Source organism: Dermacentor silvarum, chromosome 8 (genome assembly GCF_013339745.2).
Source record: "Dermacentor silvarum isolate Dsil-2018 chromosome 8, BIME_Dsil_1.4, whole genome shotgun sequence".
Classification (NCBI taxonomy): domain Eukaryota; kingdom Metazoa; phylum Arthropoda; class Arachnida; order Ixodida; family Ixodidae; genus Dermacentor; species Dermacentor silvarum.
In genome coordinates this window covers 49002002-49024424 of record NC_051161.1, presented here as the reverse complement: position 1 = coordinate 49024424, position 22423 = coordinate 49002002, and the positions used below count along the sequence as shown (strand labels likewise).

General features: G+C 43.0%; 1 protein-coding gene across 2 annotated transcripts; it reads right to left on the bottom strand.

Moving 5' to 3' along the window:
* Positions 1–167: 167 nt before the first annotated feature.
* LOC119461180 (tafazzin-like) lies at positions 168–22340 on the bottom strand. Of its 2 annotated transcripts, XM_037722399.2 has the most exons (8): positions 22064–22340; positions 13779–13838; positions 10964–11092; positions 10091–10348; positions 7830–7892; positions 7704–7756; positions 5042–5119; positions 168–3242 (listed from the first exon to the last, which is right to left on the bottom strand). In XM_037722399.2, exons 1-8 carry the CDS (start codon positions 22176–22178, stop codon positions 3138–3140), a joined length of 861 nt encoding a protein of 286 aa, XP_037578327.1. In that variant the 5' UTR covers positions 22179–22340; the 3' UTR covers positions 168–3137. The 2 variants fall into 2 exon arrangements, with proteins under 2 accessions (XP_037578327.1, XP_037578328.1); XM_037722400.2 differs by lacking the exon at positions 13779–13838 and having other exon boundaries at positions 22064–22335.
* Between the last annotated feature and the right edge of the window lie 83 nt (positions 22341–22423).

The following is a 22423-nucleotide window of genomic DNA, read 5'->3' as shown; positions in this document are numbered from 1 at the left end:
CTCCCCCAAAAATCTAATTATTTGAAGCTTTATAGTCACATTGTTTGAGAAATGAGCTAGATTAGGCTAGAGGCTGTAGAGAGAACTATGTTTATGTCATTTTGTCCGAAACTCATAAATATTGCACCAGCGATATTTATGAATGAATAAGTAAAACAGAGGCTTGCTTGAATCATGTAACTTCAGTCTTTGATTTCAAGTGAACATACATAAAAACGCAGAAGCAACAAAATGCACGACACCACAACAGCAGCAGTTTTAGGTAAGAAAATAATTACAGAACTGTGGGACAAACGAACTTGCTCTATCAGATCAGACCCAACAACTGGGATTACGCTAAATGACAGCCACGTCCAGTATCAAGTGAATTGCAATGTCAAGAACCAAGTGCTTTGGTAACGATAAAAACAAAACATGCAGCAAAACTGATTTGCCTGCACTGCATAAAAAATAAAAAGTACAGTGCACAAAGCAAAAGTAATAAGTACTACAATGCAACAGTATATTGCAGTATGCTGTACAATAAAATTACTCATTCCACAGCACATTATCTGCAGTTTAATTAGGGTGGGAGTCCTGTAAGTTCGTTCATGTTGCAAGCGACACTTATTAGGATTCCCGTACACACAGAACTCCAATTACATACACCGCACAACAAGGTAGCAAGCAAGGGCACTGAAATATCTTTCAAAATTACGCTAACAAGGGTGGTGTTCCAAACATGTTGCAAACACACATTCATAACATAAAACATAGTCTCTAGAAACGTCAACTGTACCGTATTACCTATTGCATCACAAAATCGAAAAGCTACAACTGACTGAACCAGAGCTAGGACTTAACTCTAATGACGGCAGAGCACAACCAAGATATATATATCACAGTAATATCCACAGAATCAACGGCAACAGTTTTAAAAATCACACTCAACAAATGCGCCACAAAGTTTTTGGTTCACAGATTTTCCGATCGTATGATAATCAACCACATGAAGCTCTGCAACTGGACTTGTCGAATGTGTAAAACAAATTTTGGCACTGAACATTTAAGCAGCGCTTAAAGGTAATAGCAAGATGCTACGTTGCTGCCATAGTAGCAGTCACATTAGCAACAAATTTCAGTGTCTTATCAAAAGTCTATTTAGCATTCAGCATTTCTTCAGGCTTCTACACGACAGATAACGATTGTAGAAAAGTACGCCACAGCTTCGAGGTGCTGTTTGGTACAATTTTAATCAAATAGTTGCAGGAAGTAGCAGAACTGTGCCTACTTTTAAAAGCCACTGAAAGTAATGCCAATTATATAAAATTCTGGATCATGACATGCAAGAACTGATATGCAGCGAAAAAGTTTGAGAAAAAGCCAAATCAATAGTGGCACTGTGCTAACAGCATATGTATGCCTTGCTAAATGACGGTCTACAAACAAGAATAAAATAAATTATAAAGGAAGCATGCTCAGCTGCATGAGTTTCATGTGATTGAAGTGATCTGCGCAAAAATAAAAAATGCAGGGTGAAGAAAAAAAATTACGGATTGAACAAGCGTATTTATGAAAAGATCTTTTAAGCTACAGTAATCAATCTATTTAGTTTTCGAAATTGCATGCCACAATATATCAGCAAGACGCAGCGGTAAATGAATAAAAGCACAAGGTGTTGCTTCTTACGAATCAGCAAAAACTGAACAGCAAGAATAAAATAAAAAACGAGGAAATACAAAAAACAAAAAAAGAACAAGCTCAGTTCCACAAGTCATTGATGTTTCAATAACCTGGAATAATGCAAACACTGCAACAATGTGCTAAATAGAGAACATTATGAACAGAAAAACTGCAGCAGAAATTCAGTATCAGAAATTTTTAGTGTACCAATAAAAATATACCTTAAATAGAACAGTAATGTATCTACGCAAATATTTTTGAAATTGAATAAATTTAAATTTTAAATCTGCATAACGAAAAAAACATATTGCTGGCTAGTCTATTTCACTTTGAAAATGGCGAAACCATATCGCAATACTAATGTTTACTGCAGTGATAATTTATATGAAGAATTTGTAAAGACAAATCTGTCTATGTACAAGCATCTTGCATAAAACGTGTAGTGCAATAAATTATTGAAATCGAAATACTAAATTAAACATTTTTCTAGGCCCACTCAGTAAAGACTACAATTACTACAAGGCAAAAAAGACAAAGAAATATTACGCCACAAGTCCTCAGCAAAATGTTACGTCTATGAAGGTTACGTCTATCAATAGTAGATTTTTCACTGAATACAGTCGCAGCCGCAATATTAATGCGATATTCTGTAACAAGAATGGTACTAAGAACAGTCAAAACAACATTCCCTAATGATATTCACAAATTACGCTGACTTGGAGGAATTCTGCGCACACAAAAATGAACTCAAAAAGAAAAAAAAAATGAAGGAAAGAAAGAAAAATCCCAGAGTAGAAGGTCACACAGTTGCAATGGAATAAGTACTTTTCTTACTGGTGCGTGAAAGCTTTCAGTGCGTGCTTCACTAGAAAAAGTAATGGCCTAACTAACTGCAGACGTTTAGCCCATGCTAGACACTAACCTGTTTGTACTTTTCGTTCAGACACACATTGCAAATACCGCAGTACAGAAGAGGGGGGTACAGACAAGAAAAGATGCAAATGAAACAAGAAAAGCATCTCAGTAGGGACAAGAGCAAACGACACAAACACAATCCAATGACTACACTGTTCTCAAACTGGTTGTCTTATCCCCCACTTAATTAAGACAGGTCAAATTAGGCCACAAAATGTCAGCAATAAGGAAACAACAGTTTGGGTTCTAAATCTCATCCGTTATTTTGAGGGCTGCTCATGATTTGTCGCCAGCGAACTTAAAGCTTCTAGAAGCCGCGCCTCTTCAATACACTTGTGTGTGCAGCTGCCCACGAAACCCTATCCCACAGCTCAGCACTCGCTTGGCCGCGACTAAAGGCTGCAGGCAACAGGTTCTTTTGTCCTTTCCGTTCTCTACCAGTGCACAACATCCACAGTGCCTGCTACAAAGAGAACCTGTGAAGTGCCAATGCGTTTCTCTGCAATCAGCAGCACACCATGTCAGAAGACAAGCGAGCCAATGATGACACTCTGACAATGCTAAGATGACGACGGCAAGCTGAGGTGATGTAACGTCTCAGCTTGGGTCTTCAGCTGGCTAAACTCGTCCTGTATGACGTCTGTAAACTTCTTTCGTTGCTCCATCTAAAGAAAGAAGGAAGAAGTAAATGTGTTCGCATAAAAACGGTGTGCAGGTGAGCGAGGAAGTGCCTGCATTTTTATTAGAGCACACTAAAACAGCACTGAAAGGGCTACCCTGTCTTTAATGGCATCTTCATTGGTCACTGTGATCCTCCAAATTCAAGCTGACCGATTCCGGAAGCACTCTGTGTCCAAGTAGGATACCTTGTGCCAACTGAACAGCTGGCTGCTTTTCAGAGTGGCGAGAGGGAAGGAAGTGAAAGCTGACAATAATCGGCGTTACCGTGAACAAAGCGTGTTCCGCTTTGCCAGCGTGATGATTAGAACGGGCAGGGTCACGTGACCGGATTTTTAATTAATTCATTATGGGGTTTTACGTGCCAAAACCATGATCTGATTATGAGGCACGCCGTAGTGGCGGACTCCGGAAATTTGGACCACCTAGGGTTCTTTAACGTGCACCTAAATCTAAGTACACGGGTGTTTTCGCATTTTGCTCTCATCGAAATGCGGCCGCCGTGGCCGGGATTCGATCCCACGACCTCGTGCTGAGCAGCCCAACACCAAGGCCACTGAGCAACCATGGCGGGTGTCACGTGACCGGAAACCAACCAGATTTCTCGACTGCTTCAATGGCAATACTGGGAGCACTTTTTTATGCTCTGGTTGAAAAGAACCATCCAAATGCTGCTGGGGTGCCCCTTCTCGACCATCTGAACAAGATTGGCCTTTTAGGAGCGCTTTAGAACACTCAAAAACAACCATCGGAAAATGTTATAAGCCGGGTGTCTATGTGGATCACACTCGGCCTTTATGACGCCTTTATGACGCCTTTATGACATCGTGCAAGAGTACAGCTGTAGTATATACTCTATTCTACTACACTAACAACAACAGAATGAAGCTAAATTACATTATGTTGTGACAGCAAATGCAAACACTTGAATTATATAAAAAAAAGAAAAAACTGAAATTGAATATGAAAATTTGAAAATATGAAAAAAAAAAGCTTTAAAATTAAGTTAACGTCGACTGTTAAAATCATGGTGTCGGAACGAACTGTTTTTCACTCTGGTTTTAGTTTCATTACACTGAATAAAAAAAAAATCAGTTCGGTTCTGCTCCTGAACGGAAAAAAAAATTACTCGTAATGGTTCACAATGATTTTTCTTTGCATGCAAATATTTTCGAAGCAGAAGTAATGATAAAAACATCGTATTTATTTTTATCACTAAGTGGACTATAAATTCCGAGATCTCAGAAGCAGCACGTCATTGAGTATTGCCAAAATGCAGGACCACTGTTCCAATAAAACGAACTTAAAAAGTGTGCTTCGGAATATGAGAAAGCTGGTTAAGTTACTACAGAATCTGCTTTTTTAATCATGCGGAGTTGCAAACAAGCCCACTCAGAAGCAAGCTATTTGTCAGCACTCATGTAGATGTATTACAATATATTTTTAAAGGTCTCGCCGTCACCAACTATGCTAAGCAATGTGCGACTTGACACTCCCCAAAGCTTCGTTTGACGAGACGCGTGCATCAGGTTGTGGTTTCACTTTTACTATTCAGGCAGCATCAATAGAAAGGGACTCGTTCTTAAGCTTCATTTAGCACAGGGTGGTGCCAAGGACAGCTCTTAAAGCAATTTAGCGCAATTGGTACAGCTGTTCCACCGCTCCAAACATCCACGTTACTCTGCCTAAGTCTTGTCACATGGCCACCAATAAGGTTGAAATCGCATACCTCAATCAGAGATCAGTGAACAGCACAATTATGAGCACATTTAAATGCTATACTCACTGCACTCTTATTTTCCTTCTTCATGGTACTTCGGAGGCAAGTGAAGTCGATGGGGTTTCCAATTAGAATGGTCACTAACTGCAAATAGCAACAAAAGGGAGCTTTTATTCAAAAGAAAACCTGTAAGGCTTTTCTTTTTAAGAATACAATATTGAGAACCTTATCCCACCCCGTCCGAGATATGCACTTGCAACCTGACTACTTTGATGGGTATGCAATACTGTAAGAGCTGCTGATATATATGAAATACCAAATGATATGACAGAAACTGGAATTCCCTCAAATAAAACAACCTTTTACAGTAAAACCTCATTAATTTTACGCTCGTTAATTCGCAAAATCGGATCATTCAAACTCGTCCCCTGGTACTGGCAGGGAATTAATTTAATGCAATCAAACTCCTATTCATTTGGATGCATTTGACCGCACATCAGCTAATTCGGACAACTCTCTAAGCTCTGTAAATGTACACAAAATAGCAATAACGGTGCTAGCGTCCAACTGAAACGAAGAGGCGGAGCCCGCATCGCAAAAGTCATCAGCGGCAATCGCACGTGAATGACAGCAACACCAGAATGCTTCGTTTTTATTATTAGAAGCCTTCCTTATTTCTTTTTTTCGTTTACGGCCACTCATAACACCACGTCGGCCACATGCCCTTACAGCTGCGTAGTTGCCATCCCAATCGCACCAATAGCAACCGCGGTTTCATCCGCAGTTGCTGTAGCAAACGGTAGTTTTGTTTAGACTGGGTGCGTGCGTTGGCCGCGTGCCTTCAGGACTGCAAGGTCGCCGTCCATGCTCGCGCGAGTCGATAGCGGCAGCGGTTTTGTCTGCAGTTGTTGCAACAAACGGTTACTTGGCTTTGACTCAGTGCAATGCCATACCTGCCAACCTAGCAACATAAAATTCGGGAGACCACCGTGCGGGGGGTAAAGCAATTTTTGGTTCCCCCTCCACCAATTCTTTTTTTTTTTTTTTTTTGCTGCCGAGCGAAACGCTCGCATCACAGGTGCACGTGGTACAGAATCCATACTTGTCTCCTCTCCGCGAAGTGACAAAGCACAGAAACTCAGTCGTCTATCATCCTTCTTTGCTTTTGAAAGCGTCATCGATCGTTCCAACTAAACTCGGGGAAACACAATGACCGCACTTCACTCGACGACCTGACAAAGTCAACTGAAGCCTAGCGTACCCACGATCATATAACGACTGGATTGCTAAAAACGCACGAGCCAGCCTGAGATGAGCCAGTCAGGAAAATCCAATATGGCCGTGCTCGCTTGTTGCTCGCGTTTGTGCTCGCATTCAATCTGCATGCTTGTGACTAACTGCTCCCGTGCTACTTTCCCGCATGGTTATATTATAGGACGTAATAGAATTATAGCGATAGGGCGTAAAAAAAAAAAACGCTGTGCTGTGGCGGCCACTGTTCGGGAGATTTGAGGCCGCATCCGTACAATCGCGAGATGTGACCAAAATTCACGAGACTCCTGGACAATTTGGAAAAGTTGGCAGGTATGTAATGCTGTTGAGGATGGACGGACGATTTGTTGGCGACCAGCTAACCGGCGAAAAAATTAACGGGATGTGAGCGCGATAGTGAAAAGCGTGTCCGAGATGAAGACGCACGCTGCGAAGGAAGTCGCAAGGCCTCTGCTGCTGCAAGCGCTAATCAGTTACGGGATGACGAGAATTGCATCTTCCGCACTGCTTTTGTGCACAATAGAAACAGGGTTTGCTGACTCATTCAGTAAGTAAAAGCGTGTCGACGTAGTGAGCATTTGTTTGTTTTCTTGATACCCTCGATAATTCAACATTCGGTTAATTCGGACATTTCCTTCGGTCTCGCATAATATGAGATAACGAGCTTTTACTGTACACACTTTCAGCACAATTACTCATACCACTGAATTTGCACATGAAACATCTCTCAAACATTGACCAAGGAAGTCAGGTTGATGTTACTTTAGTAGATCTCTCAAATGCCTTCGATACAGTGATTCATTCCAAGCTGAAAGTTTGACACCATCTTGAATAATCCCATTTGGTATCTTATGGTGTCTTCCACTGGTCGACCTGGAGTGAATGCTAGGATTTTCGAATGTCACCAATCTGAATCTGCCAGGGGATAGCAAAAATGCTCCGCCTTGGATCATATCAGAAGTTTCTGCGCACACGTCACACAAACTGACTTATTCTGTAAGAGTCCACCCAGTGGATTCCAACAGAATACCCCCCCCCCCCCCCCACCCTCCCTGCTTTGTACATTTCCATGGCAACCAAAGTTGCCTCCCACAACGAGCAGACGTGACGTCCTATTTCCGCCTGAATCCACGCCTCGGCGGCGGAGCAAGTTGATCTGAAGCGACCAGTGGAAAGTGCGAACCCGCTCCAGATCAAGTGAAATCCGGATTTGCTGCCACGAAACAAAAACCAGTGAGACCAGTGAAAAAAAAAAACAAAAAACATTAGATTTCCAAATTTTCTTACTAATCTCGTGCTCATGCTTTCACTAATTCAGCACCTCATGCTTAGCAGCAGAACGGCATAGCCACTGAGCGAGCGCGGCATGTTGAGAGAACCAGCAAATAACAAAAAGGTCCCCTCTACTTTGATTCCAATTTTAACATTCGTGTTGTTAACATGCAAAAGTACATACCTGTCCCCATTGTGGCACATAAGGCTCCTTGTTTGGCAAAACATTATTCATGCCTGAAAACAAGGCAGAAAGTTATTTAAAAACAGGCCATTAGCACAAACAACCCTTCCGATCAGCAACACTCACCAACATGCCAGAATGGAATGACTATGGGACACTTCTTGCTTTCCGCAATTAGTCTGCCAACACCTGAAAGAAAGCGAATGAGAAGGCGACTCACGAAAACATGAAGCATAGAAAGTTTACAAAAGTTTACAAAGCGTAAATGGGACTACACCATTGATTCCCATAGTGCCCAGGCATCAGCCAGCTCATCAAACAACTTCCGAATCCCCCATCTCTAAATATCATAATGATCCAGCAGACAGATCTCAAGAACACATGCAGTTATCAACTAGTTATCACAGCTACAGATGGTAAAGATATTCAGTGCACACTGTTTCCCCACTGGCAAGTTTTTTGTGTACACTGTGCTACCTTCAACAAAATTGAATACCTAACAAGTGTTTTCATTCTTGTCGTGAATGAAGAACCTGTAGGGACCCACAGATGGTCAGATTCGTCTTTTGTAGATGCACCTTTTGTATATTGCAATAATGGCTGGCACACTGGATTTTAGAATTTGCAGATCATGATGAGATCTTTTACCCACTCGCATCAAACTCTGGCACACACATGACACAAAGCTATACTAAGTTAAAGCAAGAATACATATGTTCACTGAACATTCAGATAGCAGTGATAAGTATCCTCATGGTAAATGTGCTCTTAATGTGAACAGATTTGCTTGCAATGTAGATAGCTGGAAGAACTACAAGTATAAAAAGTAAACAATGAACAAAACATTCTTTTAACACTACTTGGTTAACCCTTTAGCTACTTGGTTAACCCTTTAACCCTTTAGCCTGAGCTGCACTTGCTCTAGCTGTTTGCACCAATATTGCCAAAGACAAGCCGTACTCGTCCATGCAGGAATTTATGTAATAGTCGAATCTCGTTAATTCGAACTGCCGGTTTATTCGAACTGACGCTCTGGTCCCGTCAAAGTTATGTGTATTTCAATGGGCGAAAACGCTCGGTAATTCAAACGCGAAAGCATTTGCGACCGTTAATTCGAACATACCGCGGACCGACAATGCTCTCAGCAGCGCACCGAATAACGCGGCGGCGCCTCCGACCGGCATTGCTCCGACACCGCCATAGAGCAACAGCTTAGGGGAGACCCCTTCATGCAGCGGCGGAGGCCCAGTCCGGCCAACGAACTGCCCACGACGGCAAACGCGCGCTTCCCGATAACAGCAGAAAACGAAACTTCAGGGAGCGGCCTAACGGTACGGCCACGCTAGCGGAAAAAGCGGCAGGAATTGGAGTTTTGCGGCGTGCCGCGCGATATGGGTTCGAGATGCCGCAGTGCCGCGACATGAACCAATCAAGAGCGACGAGGGTGACGTCACGGAGCCATCACAACCGGACCGCCGCCGGTCCGCGCCGAGTTTTCAATTGACGATCGTCGTCTCTCGCATGAAACAACGAGCGCTCGCGGTGTTGCTCGCGCGTTCGGAGAGCGCGGGAGATCTTATCGCGCTGCCCCGCGACGAGACGCGCGTGCCATGCACGGTGGCCTCGCGGCAAGGCGTTGACGCACAGCAACTTGCCGTGGCATGACGCGCGCGTTTTTTGCCGCTAGCGTGGCCGTACCCTAAGGTGGCGCCGGGCCGGCTGGACCGGCACCCACGCCGGCAAATGCTCGCTTCTTGATAACGACAGAAAACGGAACAAGGAGGCTAATCTGCGCCGAACCGGCGGTGCCAGCGGGCGCGCACGGAGACAGTCGAAGATGAGGGAGCTACGAGGGAGTTGAGAAAGAGGGCGAGGGGAGCCACCGAAGCGGCGCAGTTGCCGAAGCCGAATCCGCTTTCCTGCTGCCGCCCTCCTCCCTCACCTTCGACGGTCACCGCGAGCGCGCGCGCGCGCCCGTCGCCATGTCGGCGCCGTCCACTCCCTGAAGTTTCGTTTTCTGCCATTATCGGAACCGAGCGTTGGCCGGCGTGGGTGTAACTCGCTATGCGCTTGCGCGCCGCGAAATTGCACGACTCGCACCGTTCGTTCATCTTGCTATGGTGCTCGAATACTTCAAAAATACGTCCTTCCGTTAATTCGAACTTCTTTTAATTCGAACAAATTTTCGGGTCCCTTCGAGTTCGAATTATCGAGATTCGACTGTATTATACGGTAGTCGCAAAAAACTGACACGCCACCTTGGGAGGAGAATACAGTTAAAAACAGCACACTGGGCACTGCAAGCGTTAACCTATAATCTAATCAACCAATACCACAAGCCTCGACTACCAACAACTGCAGCAGGAAGGAAAGAACCAAGCACGCACCCCATTTGAGACGCAGAAACTCTTGGGTGACCATGTTGACCTTTCCCTCGGGGAAGATGTGGACCCACATGCCGCGATTGAGCAGCTCGATGCAGTAGTCCATGCCCTTCTGGAAGACACCCTCACCCCTGCACACGGGCACCGTTTTGCCCAGCGCGAAGAATCGCGAATGCAGCTCGTTGGTGAAGCAGATGTCGTGCGCCGCCACGCTCCAGCGCATGCACTTCTGCCGCAGCATGTGCTTCAGCTCCAGCATTCCTGCAAGACCACGGGAAGAGCATAGGTTCATGACACGCAATACTAACAAAGAGCTTTGTGCAATGCTGAAACCCATGTGAAAGTGATTGTGCATGTCAGCCCAATGGTGTTTGTTAAAACAATAAACAAGCACAATGGACAGGATCAATAATGTTCCACTCAGATTACATCTGATTTACTGCTTTACGGCATTATTTGTTAAAGGCTCTAGCTAGCTTGAAAATGTTCCAAGTTGTTGTCTGTCGTAACACGTTGCATATTTTTTTCCCAAAAAAATCTGTCGCAGTACCTGTTGGAAAACCATCACTACTGATGAGTGATGCAACTTTACTTACGCCTCATACGCAGTTAACATCTGACCACCTCAAGGATCAAAAGTGATACAACAGCTGCATAGCGTAATTTCTAAGCCTCAATAAAATGTAGAATTTTTCCTGCGTAAACTGAAGTATTTCAAAAGATCACACAATGGCCTGAAAAATAATGACTCTAGCCCATGGTAAGAGCTCCTCAGATTAACCCACATAAAAATTGCATAAAACAAATTTGGGGATGCTGATGTAGCAGTAAGTTAAAACTGAGACAATCAAACACGTGTGACAGTAGTGAACTCACCCCAAATGAAAGGGTCATCAAGGCAAGAGTGGTGGTTGCAGACTGTGATCAACGGAACATCTTTTGGTCGATTTTCAATGGCATCGATGAGGATCTCTTTGTTGTACACATTCACTGTGTTGAACCAGCCTTGCATCAAAAGAACAGAAAGCACAGGTGAAATGTAATAAGCACAACCAACAATAATTCATAGTGCAATAAGGATTACAGACTTGAGACATCGTTCATTAGCGCGAAGAAGACAATGGATGACAGCAAGAAGCACTTTTCTGTTGTCTGTGCTTCTTGCTGTCGTTCATCTTTTTCACGCTAGTTAATGATACCTTAAGTCTGCAATAAGCACGAACTAGCAAAGCTGTCTTCTCTAATTGGAATAAGGATGCAAAGGTTTTTTGGGAGAGGATGTGAGGTGCTTGGGGATTCACACAGTGTACAAAAAAAACCTACGGCACAATTGCATGAGAAAGCAAGATAGGTAGCAGAGATTGGGCTGCTGGCAATGGGCGACTGTTGCGAAAGCAGCATTTCGTTTTATCAAGGGAAGCTTGTTGACAAGCTCTATAAGTGACAAAAAGCCAGTGGCTTGCCTACTTGGCTTGTCTACCAATGCAAAACATGCAGGTGCTGATCGATGATTTTGCCAAGGCTATTTCTACGCCTTTTCAGCACCTATATACCTTACTTTCACACGCATAGCCTGCCCCGAACATTTAATAAATTTAGGTATGTTAATTTTGCCTTAAAGTGCGGCTTCATCATGGCAATGCAGAGTGCATTGCCATGAAGCTGTACTGCGCTTCAACAAAGAGTAGAGCAGTGAAAGTAGTGAAAACTAGATTCTTTGTAATGCTTTGCTTTGTAACTGCTGAATATTGTTTGTGGTTATTTTTACAGGTTAATTTAAAATTTCTTCCAAAGCTCTGTAAGTGAGGGTGCAAGTTACGAGTGGAAGTAGGTGATATGTGCCAAAATATGGTAAGTGCCTGAACATTCACACACAAACAACTATGGTACTAAAAAAGGCCCACCTATCTAAATGGTTTCATAAGCATTGTGAAATGCTGCGGGAAGTAACAACAAAAGCAGCATCTAACAATATGCAATGAAGCTGAAGCTTGGAATATGCGTGGCTCGTATGCACTACATGGAAGCCTTCAAAAACGTGAAATCTACCGCAACTTTTGTAACGCAACATGCTCTACATATTTGAGCAAATATCTGCAGTAGGAAGATATACCTAAAGTACCGATACGTAGAGTACCGATACGAAAAGCAGTCTTGGTAACGTTACTTAGTTGAAGGGCAAATTTCTACTTCCTATGAGAGACTTGAAAATATTCATAATTATGCATAACATGCAATAAAATGCACCGCGTTCCTAAAAGTTATGTGCACTGTGCATGCTTCTTGCATGCTACGCACATGGTGTAAAAAGTATCGCTCCTGCAGGCAGGTGATAAAACTTACACTCAATGTTGAAAATAAGATTAAATAGATTTAACAAAGTAAGCCCAAGAGCATGCCTTGTATGATCTCCAGTAGTGCAACCATGTTTGCTTCAAGACAATTTTCACATGAAAAGTTGCTAGCCAGTGTTAACTAATGTTAACAATTTTCAATGCTCGAACCAAGGTTGAATGGATTCAACAAAAATTGCTGAAGAGTATGCCCTGCATGATCATCAGGAGTACACAATACGTGTTTTAAGATGATTGCTACACAAAAAGCTGGTTGCCAATGTTACTCACGTTAACGGGACACTAAAGAGAAAAATTATTTGAGCTGTGTTAGTAAATTACCCCTCCACAATATAAAAAAAGCCACTCTTACTATGAGAAGTTGCTTACTACACCAGAAAGGAGGCGAAAACGAAAGATTAGTGGTGTCGCCGTATTGAAATTCTCACACCAGTTCACCATGATTTCACGAATTGAGTTTGCTCGAGCCCAACTAAACCTTAATTGGTAAAAATGGACTACACTGGTATTCTACAAGAGTCAAAGACTGAACTTAGTTCTAATAACTTTTACTGAACCCTAATGGCCTGAAATGTGATAAAATGCTTTCCAATCCACGATGCCATACTGACGCGCAGGCAATCAAATTAGGAAACAGGAAAAAATAATGCAGAATTATGACAAATTACTGACAAACCACAAGGCGCCAAGTATCTCATCACAGACTGAGTTTTGGCGTTCCCGCGGTGTGTAGAGCTGCCACATTCATTAGGAATGATGGCCAAAGCATTCTCTAGGCAATGCGTGCGTTTGTTTGAAATGGGTAAAAAGATGTCGGAGGTTGACCAACCCTTGTCATTAAGTCATTCTCTCTTTGGAGGAGTATACGAATATATATATGAATATATCAGCCACAATCAAATTAGACCTCTATTGTTCAGGACTACAGCTATACAAGCTACACACTACATAAGCAGCAATGAAGAAAGAAGGCAGTGCACCTTGCTGCTACAACTCCCACTGCAAACAACATGCCATGCATTGGAAATAAACGCACACAGTGCGATTCCAGCAGAAGCTTTCTAAAGAGCAAATAGTTGCAAAGCTTAGTGCAAACATGTCCGTGTAACACTACAAAACAGACGACGTGCACGGTATATGTAAAAAGAAAAACGCACACACACACACACCACACACATAATAAACCACAAGGCACACAATATGCTGCAAGATAGGAGGGAGATTGTGCGCAGTAAAGATAAAATAAGCAAAATTACATATTGTAAAACGACAAAAAAAAATAATAAAAGTGCGGTCGAAAGACCGAGACAGAAGTGAGTTCCTCAAGGGAAGCTCACCTGTGGTGCGGTATACTCGGGGTCTGTGTGGGTTCTGTGCCCGCTTAAGAAACTGTGGCTCTTTTGCGTACACCAAATGAAAGAAAAACAGACAGCCATAAGTTACACGAAGAACCGGGGAAGTGAAAACCAGTCAGCCACAAAGTAGAAACAAGAAAAAGTTATCTTTCTACATTCTTATGTGCTTCACTAAGAAGAAGTCTATACCTACATCTACAGGTAAAGAGAGGCTGCCACAAGTCAGTTTCCTGAACAACACATCCTGGAACACACACGCTCAAGCAAGATGGATCACACAACATGAATGGGCCATATTAGTGTGCAATATACAGGCACATAGTGTAGCTGGCACCTTTAACATTCATACTTATCACAATGCATGTACTGCCTGCCATCTTAGTCATTCACTTTTGGGGATACAATCACTTTTGCGAGATTTTGTGCGACTAGAACTGGCCAATTAGATGCATATGGCCAACAGCGTTCCCAGCACTGTGCCAGGAATGCTGCCGCCCGTATATGCTGATGCATCCTGCGCTAGCTGGGCAAGATTTCGCGAAGGTCATTGTTTCCACAAAGGTGAACATCTAAGAATAGTTTCCGTGTTTTTTTGCTTAACAGCATTCTTAAGAAAACTGCACAAGGCAGATAGCGTAGTGCCACCACTATTACACACATGAAGAGGTGGACATTACTTTCACACAAACACACACACAAAAAAAAAGTAATAACCTGACCTCAGTAATAACTTTCATTTACTTTAGGGCACATGTAGTGATTGCACATTTGGAGTAGGCCAGTGCGAAAACCATGCCCACTGGTCATAAATCTCAAGCAAAGTGCCAATTTTGAGACATGCATTCGCGAAATGTTTGGCAATATTTTAGAAACTGGTGCTGATGTCTAAAGCACTACCCTGTAGTTGCCTCGAGGAGTGGATTACTTCCAACACACGTGCCCCTAATTAAAGGGAATTAGTGAAACATTTTTATTTGATAATAACCACATGATTTGAAGCACAGGTTACGTTTCCATCTTCAAATGATTCAGCCAAAGTGGTGACATTGTGTTAGTTGTGGCATGTGGGTTATAAGAATGAAATCTCAAAGCTTAAAAAAAGTAGCTGACATAAGTCCTCAGTTTGGAAACTGGTTACAGACTCTCCATGGGGAAAAATGACCAATCAAAAAGCTATCCTGAGTGCAGGTTATACATGTTATATCCTACGTGATCAAACCATAGTAATTAGAGGATTCAACTTCACTTCCTCAGTTGAAAAGTAAGACTATGCCTTTTTGCACAATGCTATTGTGCAAAATACAGGAGAAGTTTCTCAATGAGATTGCAGAATTTTGGTTCTGACAGCTTGTTACAGTATATTCAGTTATTGCAAGGTACAGCATGCGTTCTTGTACCTTTCCAAAGAATACCAGAGTAGTTTTTTTTTCTTCTAAAAACCCTTCTAGTACCCCATACGAATCATCTAGAATAGAAAAATGGCAGAGCAGAGGTAAAACCCATCGGCATCTATTTATGTTTAGTATAATGAAACATGTTTTTAGAACCGCTGGCAGCAAGAAAGGTCTTCAACAAAGTTCGTTCTTTCAAACAGCGGTCAGCCTCAGCGTCTAAACACTAAAAACTGCACATGTGAACAAAAGCTTTATTATCCTCAATAATTGGAAATTTAGAGGTTAGCGGAATTATCAAGACAATGGGAAAGCTATTTCCCAAGTGCCAAAAATACAACTGCCACAGGCCATGAAGGTTCGCAAAGTATAGCAATAAACAGTAGTAGCCACCAAAGAAAACTATGATAATACAGGAAGCGCATACATCAATCAAGTTCCTCTCCTGTAGTAGCCACCAAAGAAAACTATGATAATACAGGAAGCGCATACATCAATCAAGTTCCTCTCCTGTTGGACCTGTTAGCCAGCTTCCTAAGATGCAAGCTGCAGCGGCTGCTTTTCTCTTCGCAGTGACAGATTTATTCATGGCTCCTATAAAAACATAGTTACTCATGCACCACAAGAAAATTGAAGGAATACGAAGTGCCTCTTAAGTCCCGCAGCATACAGTGTAAGCAGAACTCGTACTGCACTTTATGCCTAGTGGAGATATGAAAAGCCAACCTTAAGCAGAATATAATTTTTCTTTTTTTTGGCACCTGTTCAGAGTTCCATTAGTAATTCTAAATACAAGTCCAAATTCATCAATTATGTGTTAATGTGCAATGTTTTCTTGCTTAAATATTTAGGATGAGAGGGGCGAGTTAAATATAATCTAGGCTAAAAATATGTACATCCACAAAAGATGAAAGAAATGCTGCTACAGCTGAGTGTTTTACAGAGACATGAGTGAAACTAGGCTACGTAGTGCCAATATGACTTAGTGAGAGACTTAACTGACAACACAGAATTGTTTTGACAGGGCACTTGAAACTACAGTATGTCACTAACCAGATCTATCAAAATTATCAGATCTGTCATATAACCAGAACTAATGACATTTATGGTCATCAATACATTTATCATATCATTTTTGATATAATAATTCACGACTGAAGGGTACATGAGCGGAATTCCAATGCATCTCAGCAGCAAGTTTGGAGAGAGATATCTCGAAAAACTGGTGCTATACTCCATCTCACAAGCTGGTTGCAGCACTGCCGAAGGTATGAGGCACGCAGGCAATATCCCTGCCTAGCGGTATATAGTTCATGGTGTAACTAGCCGATAATTGGCTGCACTAGAGAGTTTTATTTTTGCTGGCTACATGATATGGTACAGCGATACGTGACATGTTAGGACCTTTGCGCATGCACGTCGTATACCAAGAATTACTGTGGCAGTTACCGCTGATAACCGTAATAGCCACCCTAACCGTGGCAACATGGCAGCGCCCATACAGCGCAGACCACTCGCTTCGATCCGAATTTGAGCTTGTTACTGGCTCTCCGCCCTGTACACAAGAAACAACTGGCAAAATCCGTCATCGCGAAGTCTCATCTCAAGCTGAGGTCAAATCATTAGGTATGTACTGTTGTAATTATTGAGATCGGCTGTTTGTTTTCACGATGCTACAACTACAGACAGGGCACCGAGCCATAAAACTGGTTTGACTTCTAGTTAGCAGATGGCGCCACAGCATTAGCATCAGTGAAGCATTGAAGACTGGGGAACGCTATAAAAGCCTAATTGTTCCATGCATCATTAACTTACTACCCCGCTCTAGCATGGTACGTGATGACGGTAGCGAGCAATTAAAATGCAAAGTAGACGCTGTGTCGCAGGTGAACATTTGTAAGGGCATTCGCCCGTACTAGTTGCTAAGGAGGCTGCAAGGTAACTGCAGGGAAAGTTTGCGGGTAAAACGAAGCCCGGCTGTCACATGCCGTGTAAACACAGCTTATGGTTACGGTGTCGAAACAACTGTTGCATAAATCCACCAACCATGGAGCATGTAACAGGATGGCAAGAAGACGCTGAGCAGATGACGTGGCACGGATGTGCACATCTCGAGGGGCATTCGGCCTTCCTATTGGCTAAGAATTGGTGTAGCTTCCACAGTGCTGTAACCAGCTTGTGAAATGGAGTATAGTTACGGGATTCCTAAGCGGACATGCCTAAAGCACCTACCGGCTTCAACTTTGCAACCGCAACATGTGCAATAAAGTAATCAGTGACAGATCTAGTCAGTGAATACAAACTAATCATTTAGTCAATATTCAAAAAATGACATTACCTCTATTGCACTGTCAAGAAGATTGGCTAAAATTGTTGAAGCAGGCTGCACATGTGCAGTCTGCTTTAGCACAACAAAATATTTACTGCAGGATTAGCAAGATTAGTCAAGTTAGCAAGATTTATAAGGTGCAATACTGAAATTTTGTCAACTTGCGCTAGACAAGGGCATCTTTATTGAGCTTTCATGGGATAACAGCTGTTCAAGGCAACAAATTATAACCGTAACTTAAGTGTACTTAATTCATTGGCAGTTGGCAGCTTTATAATGACCAGCAGGAAATACTTCCACAGTTCACAAGTGGAGGCAGCGTGCCAAGCAAACGTAACTTAAAACTGCCATGGAAATACCCACACTAGCGGTCTGGATGGTAATGAAGACTGTCCCCCTCACTAGGATCGCTTTCATTGCACACGTTTACGCTTGCTTTTCTTTTGTGCCATGGCCGCACACAATGGTAATAGACAACACCCCCGTCTGAAAACAACCTGCTCGGCAACTTCATTACGCCTCTCTCCACCTACGCACCTACATAGGCTAATGTTCTTGAATATTGCACATCAAACCTTGGTATTGTTTCGCCTATTGTACTGCACATCAAAACACATCCCTGTCCCTAGCGTTAGTAAACTATGCCCTTTTACACCAGCCACAAGCAGTGACAGATCATAATGCAGGAACTTACTGTATTCTAACATTAAATATTACAGTTTCAAACTCCTGTGTTTTTATTCAATGCAATAAGAAGTAAAAAAAGGAAAACGAAAGTACCATAACGATTAAAAGAATTGATTATAAGAGGATGCCTGTCGAGGCCCCACACAGCTGGAATGCAATGTTTTAAAAGCCATATATCCATTTGTGCAGGCTTTCCTTGTAAAAAGAGTTTAGAAAAGCTGTGGTAACAGCAGCCCTGCTGCAAGTAGTGCAACTTGCAGTTGAAAAATAAATTTTGATAATGAATGACAATGGAAGGGGCACGAACCCGTTATTTATTTTTATTAATCAGCTGAGTTAAAAAAAAAGAGTGTCGATTCCCGCTTTTAGATCAGGATACTACAACACAGGTGCATCGAACAAATTAATCACACTAACACTGTAAACTGCTGTAGTGTTCTACAGCCTGCCTCACTCATACAGATGTGACAGAGGTACATTGCATCATATTTACAAACGAGCAGTGCAGGCCACCTATCTCCAAAGCATAACTCATGTAACGGGCTGACATCTTTCTGCGAAAACACTTTATAATGTACTAGAGCTCCATCAGAGGACAGACTGAGGCTTATTAATGCAATGGAAATTCATGTAAATGGATAGCGTGTCTCAACGCCAGGGAGGGCAAATTTGCAATACAGCTGGCGTGCACTCTCCACAGCTTGCATTGTGATACGAGATGCAAGACGATATACTACACGTAAATGGTGGTACATTTCATTAAAGAAATAATACAGAGGTGCCACAAACATTCGTAGAGACATATGCTTCATGCACACCCATATAAAGGTCAAGTGGCATGCATTTTTACTGTGAACACCGGCTACGAGCTAGGGAATGATTTTTGAAAAATGAAAAATTTTGCACTGATGTGGCAAATCGAATGGCAGTTTATACGGCTTCAGCCAAACACTTTAACCAGTCAACGCGAAAGCATCGGCTAGTTGGTTATTCCTATTCAGCGAAAATCTCAAGACCACTCAGCACATTCTAATGAAATGCGGTGAGACCTGTAGGTAACATACACCTAACAGAAGCGCTTGAATTTAAGGTGAACGGAAGCATCAACCGGTCAGCAGTCAAGAAAAGCAAGAGACGTTTAGAGTTTTGGTGGAAATAAGCAGGGAAGAGATTGATACGACCGGATCCATTACAGGCATAGGTAGCGGCGCAAGGTAGGTAGAGATGTTTTGAGGAAGAGAAAATAGGTTAAGGAGATGCTAGAATGAAAAGCATATACTATAGCATACGTGATTAACTCAAGCAGGCTAGGTGACTATTTGTAACCGCCCCGTTTCAAAGGGGATGCAAATAAATCATCTTCATAATCATCATCATCATCGGGTATCGGAGCGGACAGGTGCCATAGGCATTCTGTGTCTATGCCAGCTAGTACACAAGGTCGACTGCCATTAACAGCGTGTGAACATTGCTAGGGCAATGTGCAATTTGCAGCCAGTTTCTCTACAGTGCTCAAAAATTGAAACGCGAGCAATTTCCAAAATGTGTCGCTTCGTCTCCAGGTCCAGATCCACTTGCATTGTAACAGCGGCTAATTCAGAATCCAGAATGTACTCCTTGGACTACCCCCATGTTTGGAAAGCGATTACACAGAGCCGGTTACAGGTCACACGTCGATGAACTTGCACCAGAGACTATCTGGTGGCACTTTCTGTTCCTATATGAAACTTTCGAGGAAGTTTCCTTACCATCGAAGGATCCTGGCAATACGCAGCGTAGGAATGCTATGGCTCACAAAATAAGTGTGCATGCACTTGTGTTTATACGCGTTTTTTTTTCTTGCTCTACTGAATATAACTGGTCCAGCTCTGATTTTCGGTTGCGTTTCAGTTCGGTTCGACACCGTTTATATGCGTGTTGCTCTTCTTTTTGAATATGCTTGTGCTCATTATTCTTCCCTAGACAATCGTCATACATCAGTCTTGTCCTCGTCACATCGCTGCATAGGCATCTCCCTGATTCAGTGTTACTTATCAAACATTATGCCCTGTTTACGCATTAATGTAAATGCAACTTATCAGTGATTCAGCAGCAGAGTGCCAGAATGGTTTGACCATTAGGAGGTGTATGCATAAAGATATAATAAAATTCCTACCTTTCTTCATTTCTAATGAAATGAGCCACTGTTACTACAAACAAAACATGCAAGAACTACCACAAGTACCGGTAGCACAGTACAATGCTCATATCTATCACATGACAGTGCTTACCTTGATATCAACACAAGAGTTTTTTTGCCAACTCTAGTTCTAGGTCTCCCCCTCCACCATTTACATTTCATGAACATTAGTTTCACATACAAATGACAGCAACACTATGCAAAGGAAACGAACACAATCACCATCCCACAACAAGCTGAGAGATAAGCCATAGCGGCTGGTACAAGGAAAGTGTCCTTCAAACAGAAAGAAAAAACAACCACATGTGCTGGAATGCTTTTGATAATGATATGTACACCAGTTTTGCAAATTGTGTGAGGTGAGATAGTCGCTTCTCACACCAGATCAGAACACTGCACTTCTAAAATGGTTCATATTCACAAATGCCACTTCATTCAGTCAGTTGTAATGTCAATCACACATTGATTTCAACTACCTGAAGTCACCGTTCTAGTGTTAACAAGAAAGGTATTTTTCTTTTACATATTAAGGAAATGTAATACACTCGCATTATAAATGTGCTAACCTGCACATATATTAAGTTGCAGTACCGCGACACGAAGTGTGATAGGGCACAGAAGTCGGTAGTAGTGTGGCAAACATGAACTCATGACTGGAACCTTCATGGGGTCAAGGGTTTCCTATCTCAACGTTTATCGCAATATACTCAATTCCATTGTTTGGGTTAGTTATACTGCACTGTTTGAGCTACTATCTCAGCCTCGTGTTTGCTTTTCCTAGACAATCGCATAATACTGTTGATATTCCTAGGGAACGTAGGCCAGCTACAGATATCATGTTTGTGATATTATTAGTGTACTTCGCACGCCTCGTGACACGTTGCCCCGAAGAAATAGTACAAAGAAAAAAGATGGGCGACTTTTTTTTTTTCCCCCTATTCAATGCGCACAGCTGTGTCTGGCCTGACTGAGGAATTTGTAGCTTACGCTTACATTTGCGAGCCGCTCTGTGAGAAAAGTGCCAGCTGTACAAATCACGCGGAGCACACAGCAAACGTTTAACAAGCGCGCGGCTATAATGTATGGTGACCCACGGGTGGAAGTCTGATGCCCTCAAAACCGGTCAAGAGTGTTTTGTGACGTTAAACTCGGCGCGCGGAGGACAATCACTTCGATCGCCGCACTCGGCCTTGTCTTATCTCACCTTCAAATCACCGATACGGCATTGCCAGGTCACACGCGGGTGCATTGCCTTGGCGGTTACCTTGGTAGCAAGGAAAGGTCTCTATGCGTGCGTTACAGAATTCCGGTCCCAGCGACGCTGAGACGTTTATCCGGGCTCTCGCGCGGCTAAATAGAACGGAAGTACAGCCGACTACTTCCCAGAGGGAAATCCTTTCGCTGTCCGCTTTGGGCAACCGCCGCCCGAGGTGCTTCCATAACAGAACGTAGATGCGATTACCGGTTGCACCACAGAGTTGAGGTTGCGTCAGTGCCCGCAAAGGCGTGCAGCGTGTGCAACAGAAAATCGATTAATTGAAAGGTAGACAACTGCGGCTACGATTTTGCGTACGGGCGACGTATCCGAGTAACACAACTTACGAAATATCACGAGTTCAACCGTTGCTGAACGCTGCACTCTCGGTTTCCTCCTAAACCACATAGGGTATCGTCGACTTACCGTGAAACAGTTTTGCTAGCAGGCCGACGGCAGGAACGACCACAGAGCTTCCGAGCTGCCACAATTTGCTGGGCTGGCTGAGGTTTGGAAGGGGCCACTGTACTTCGAGAGGCATGTCTGTTGTTTGGCGGTACAAAGCTGCGTTACTCGCGTTGAATAAGAACTATCAACGCTGGGTACACATAGCGTAGAAAACGTTGCCACGACACGCTACACAGCCGTCCCCGAAGACGTCTTCTAGCAATGCCCCGAACACAAGCAATGCGATGCTAGAAACAACCGGATGATGGCGATGAACGTTTTAGAAGAAAGGAGGAAGCGAGACTCGAGAATGAGGAAGAGAGAGTGGCGAAGGCGGTA

Bases quoted from the DNA above. Each gene is read 5' to 3' on its own strand.
- LOC119461180 (XM_037722399.2), bottom strand. From the start codon at position 22,178: ATGCCTCTCGAAGTACAGTGGCCCCTTCCAAACCTCAGCCAGCCCAGC. The intron at 7,893-10,090 runs GTGCGTGCTTGG...GCTTTCTTTCAG, and splicing joins GTTTCTGCGTCTCAAATGGG to GTGTTGGCAGACTAATTGCG. The intron at 5,120-7,703 runs GTATGTACTTTT...TGCTATTTGCAG, and splicing joins ATGTGCCACAATGGGGACAG to TTAGTGACCATTCTAATTGG.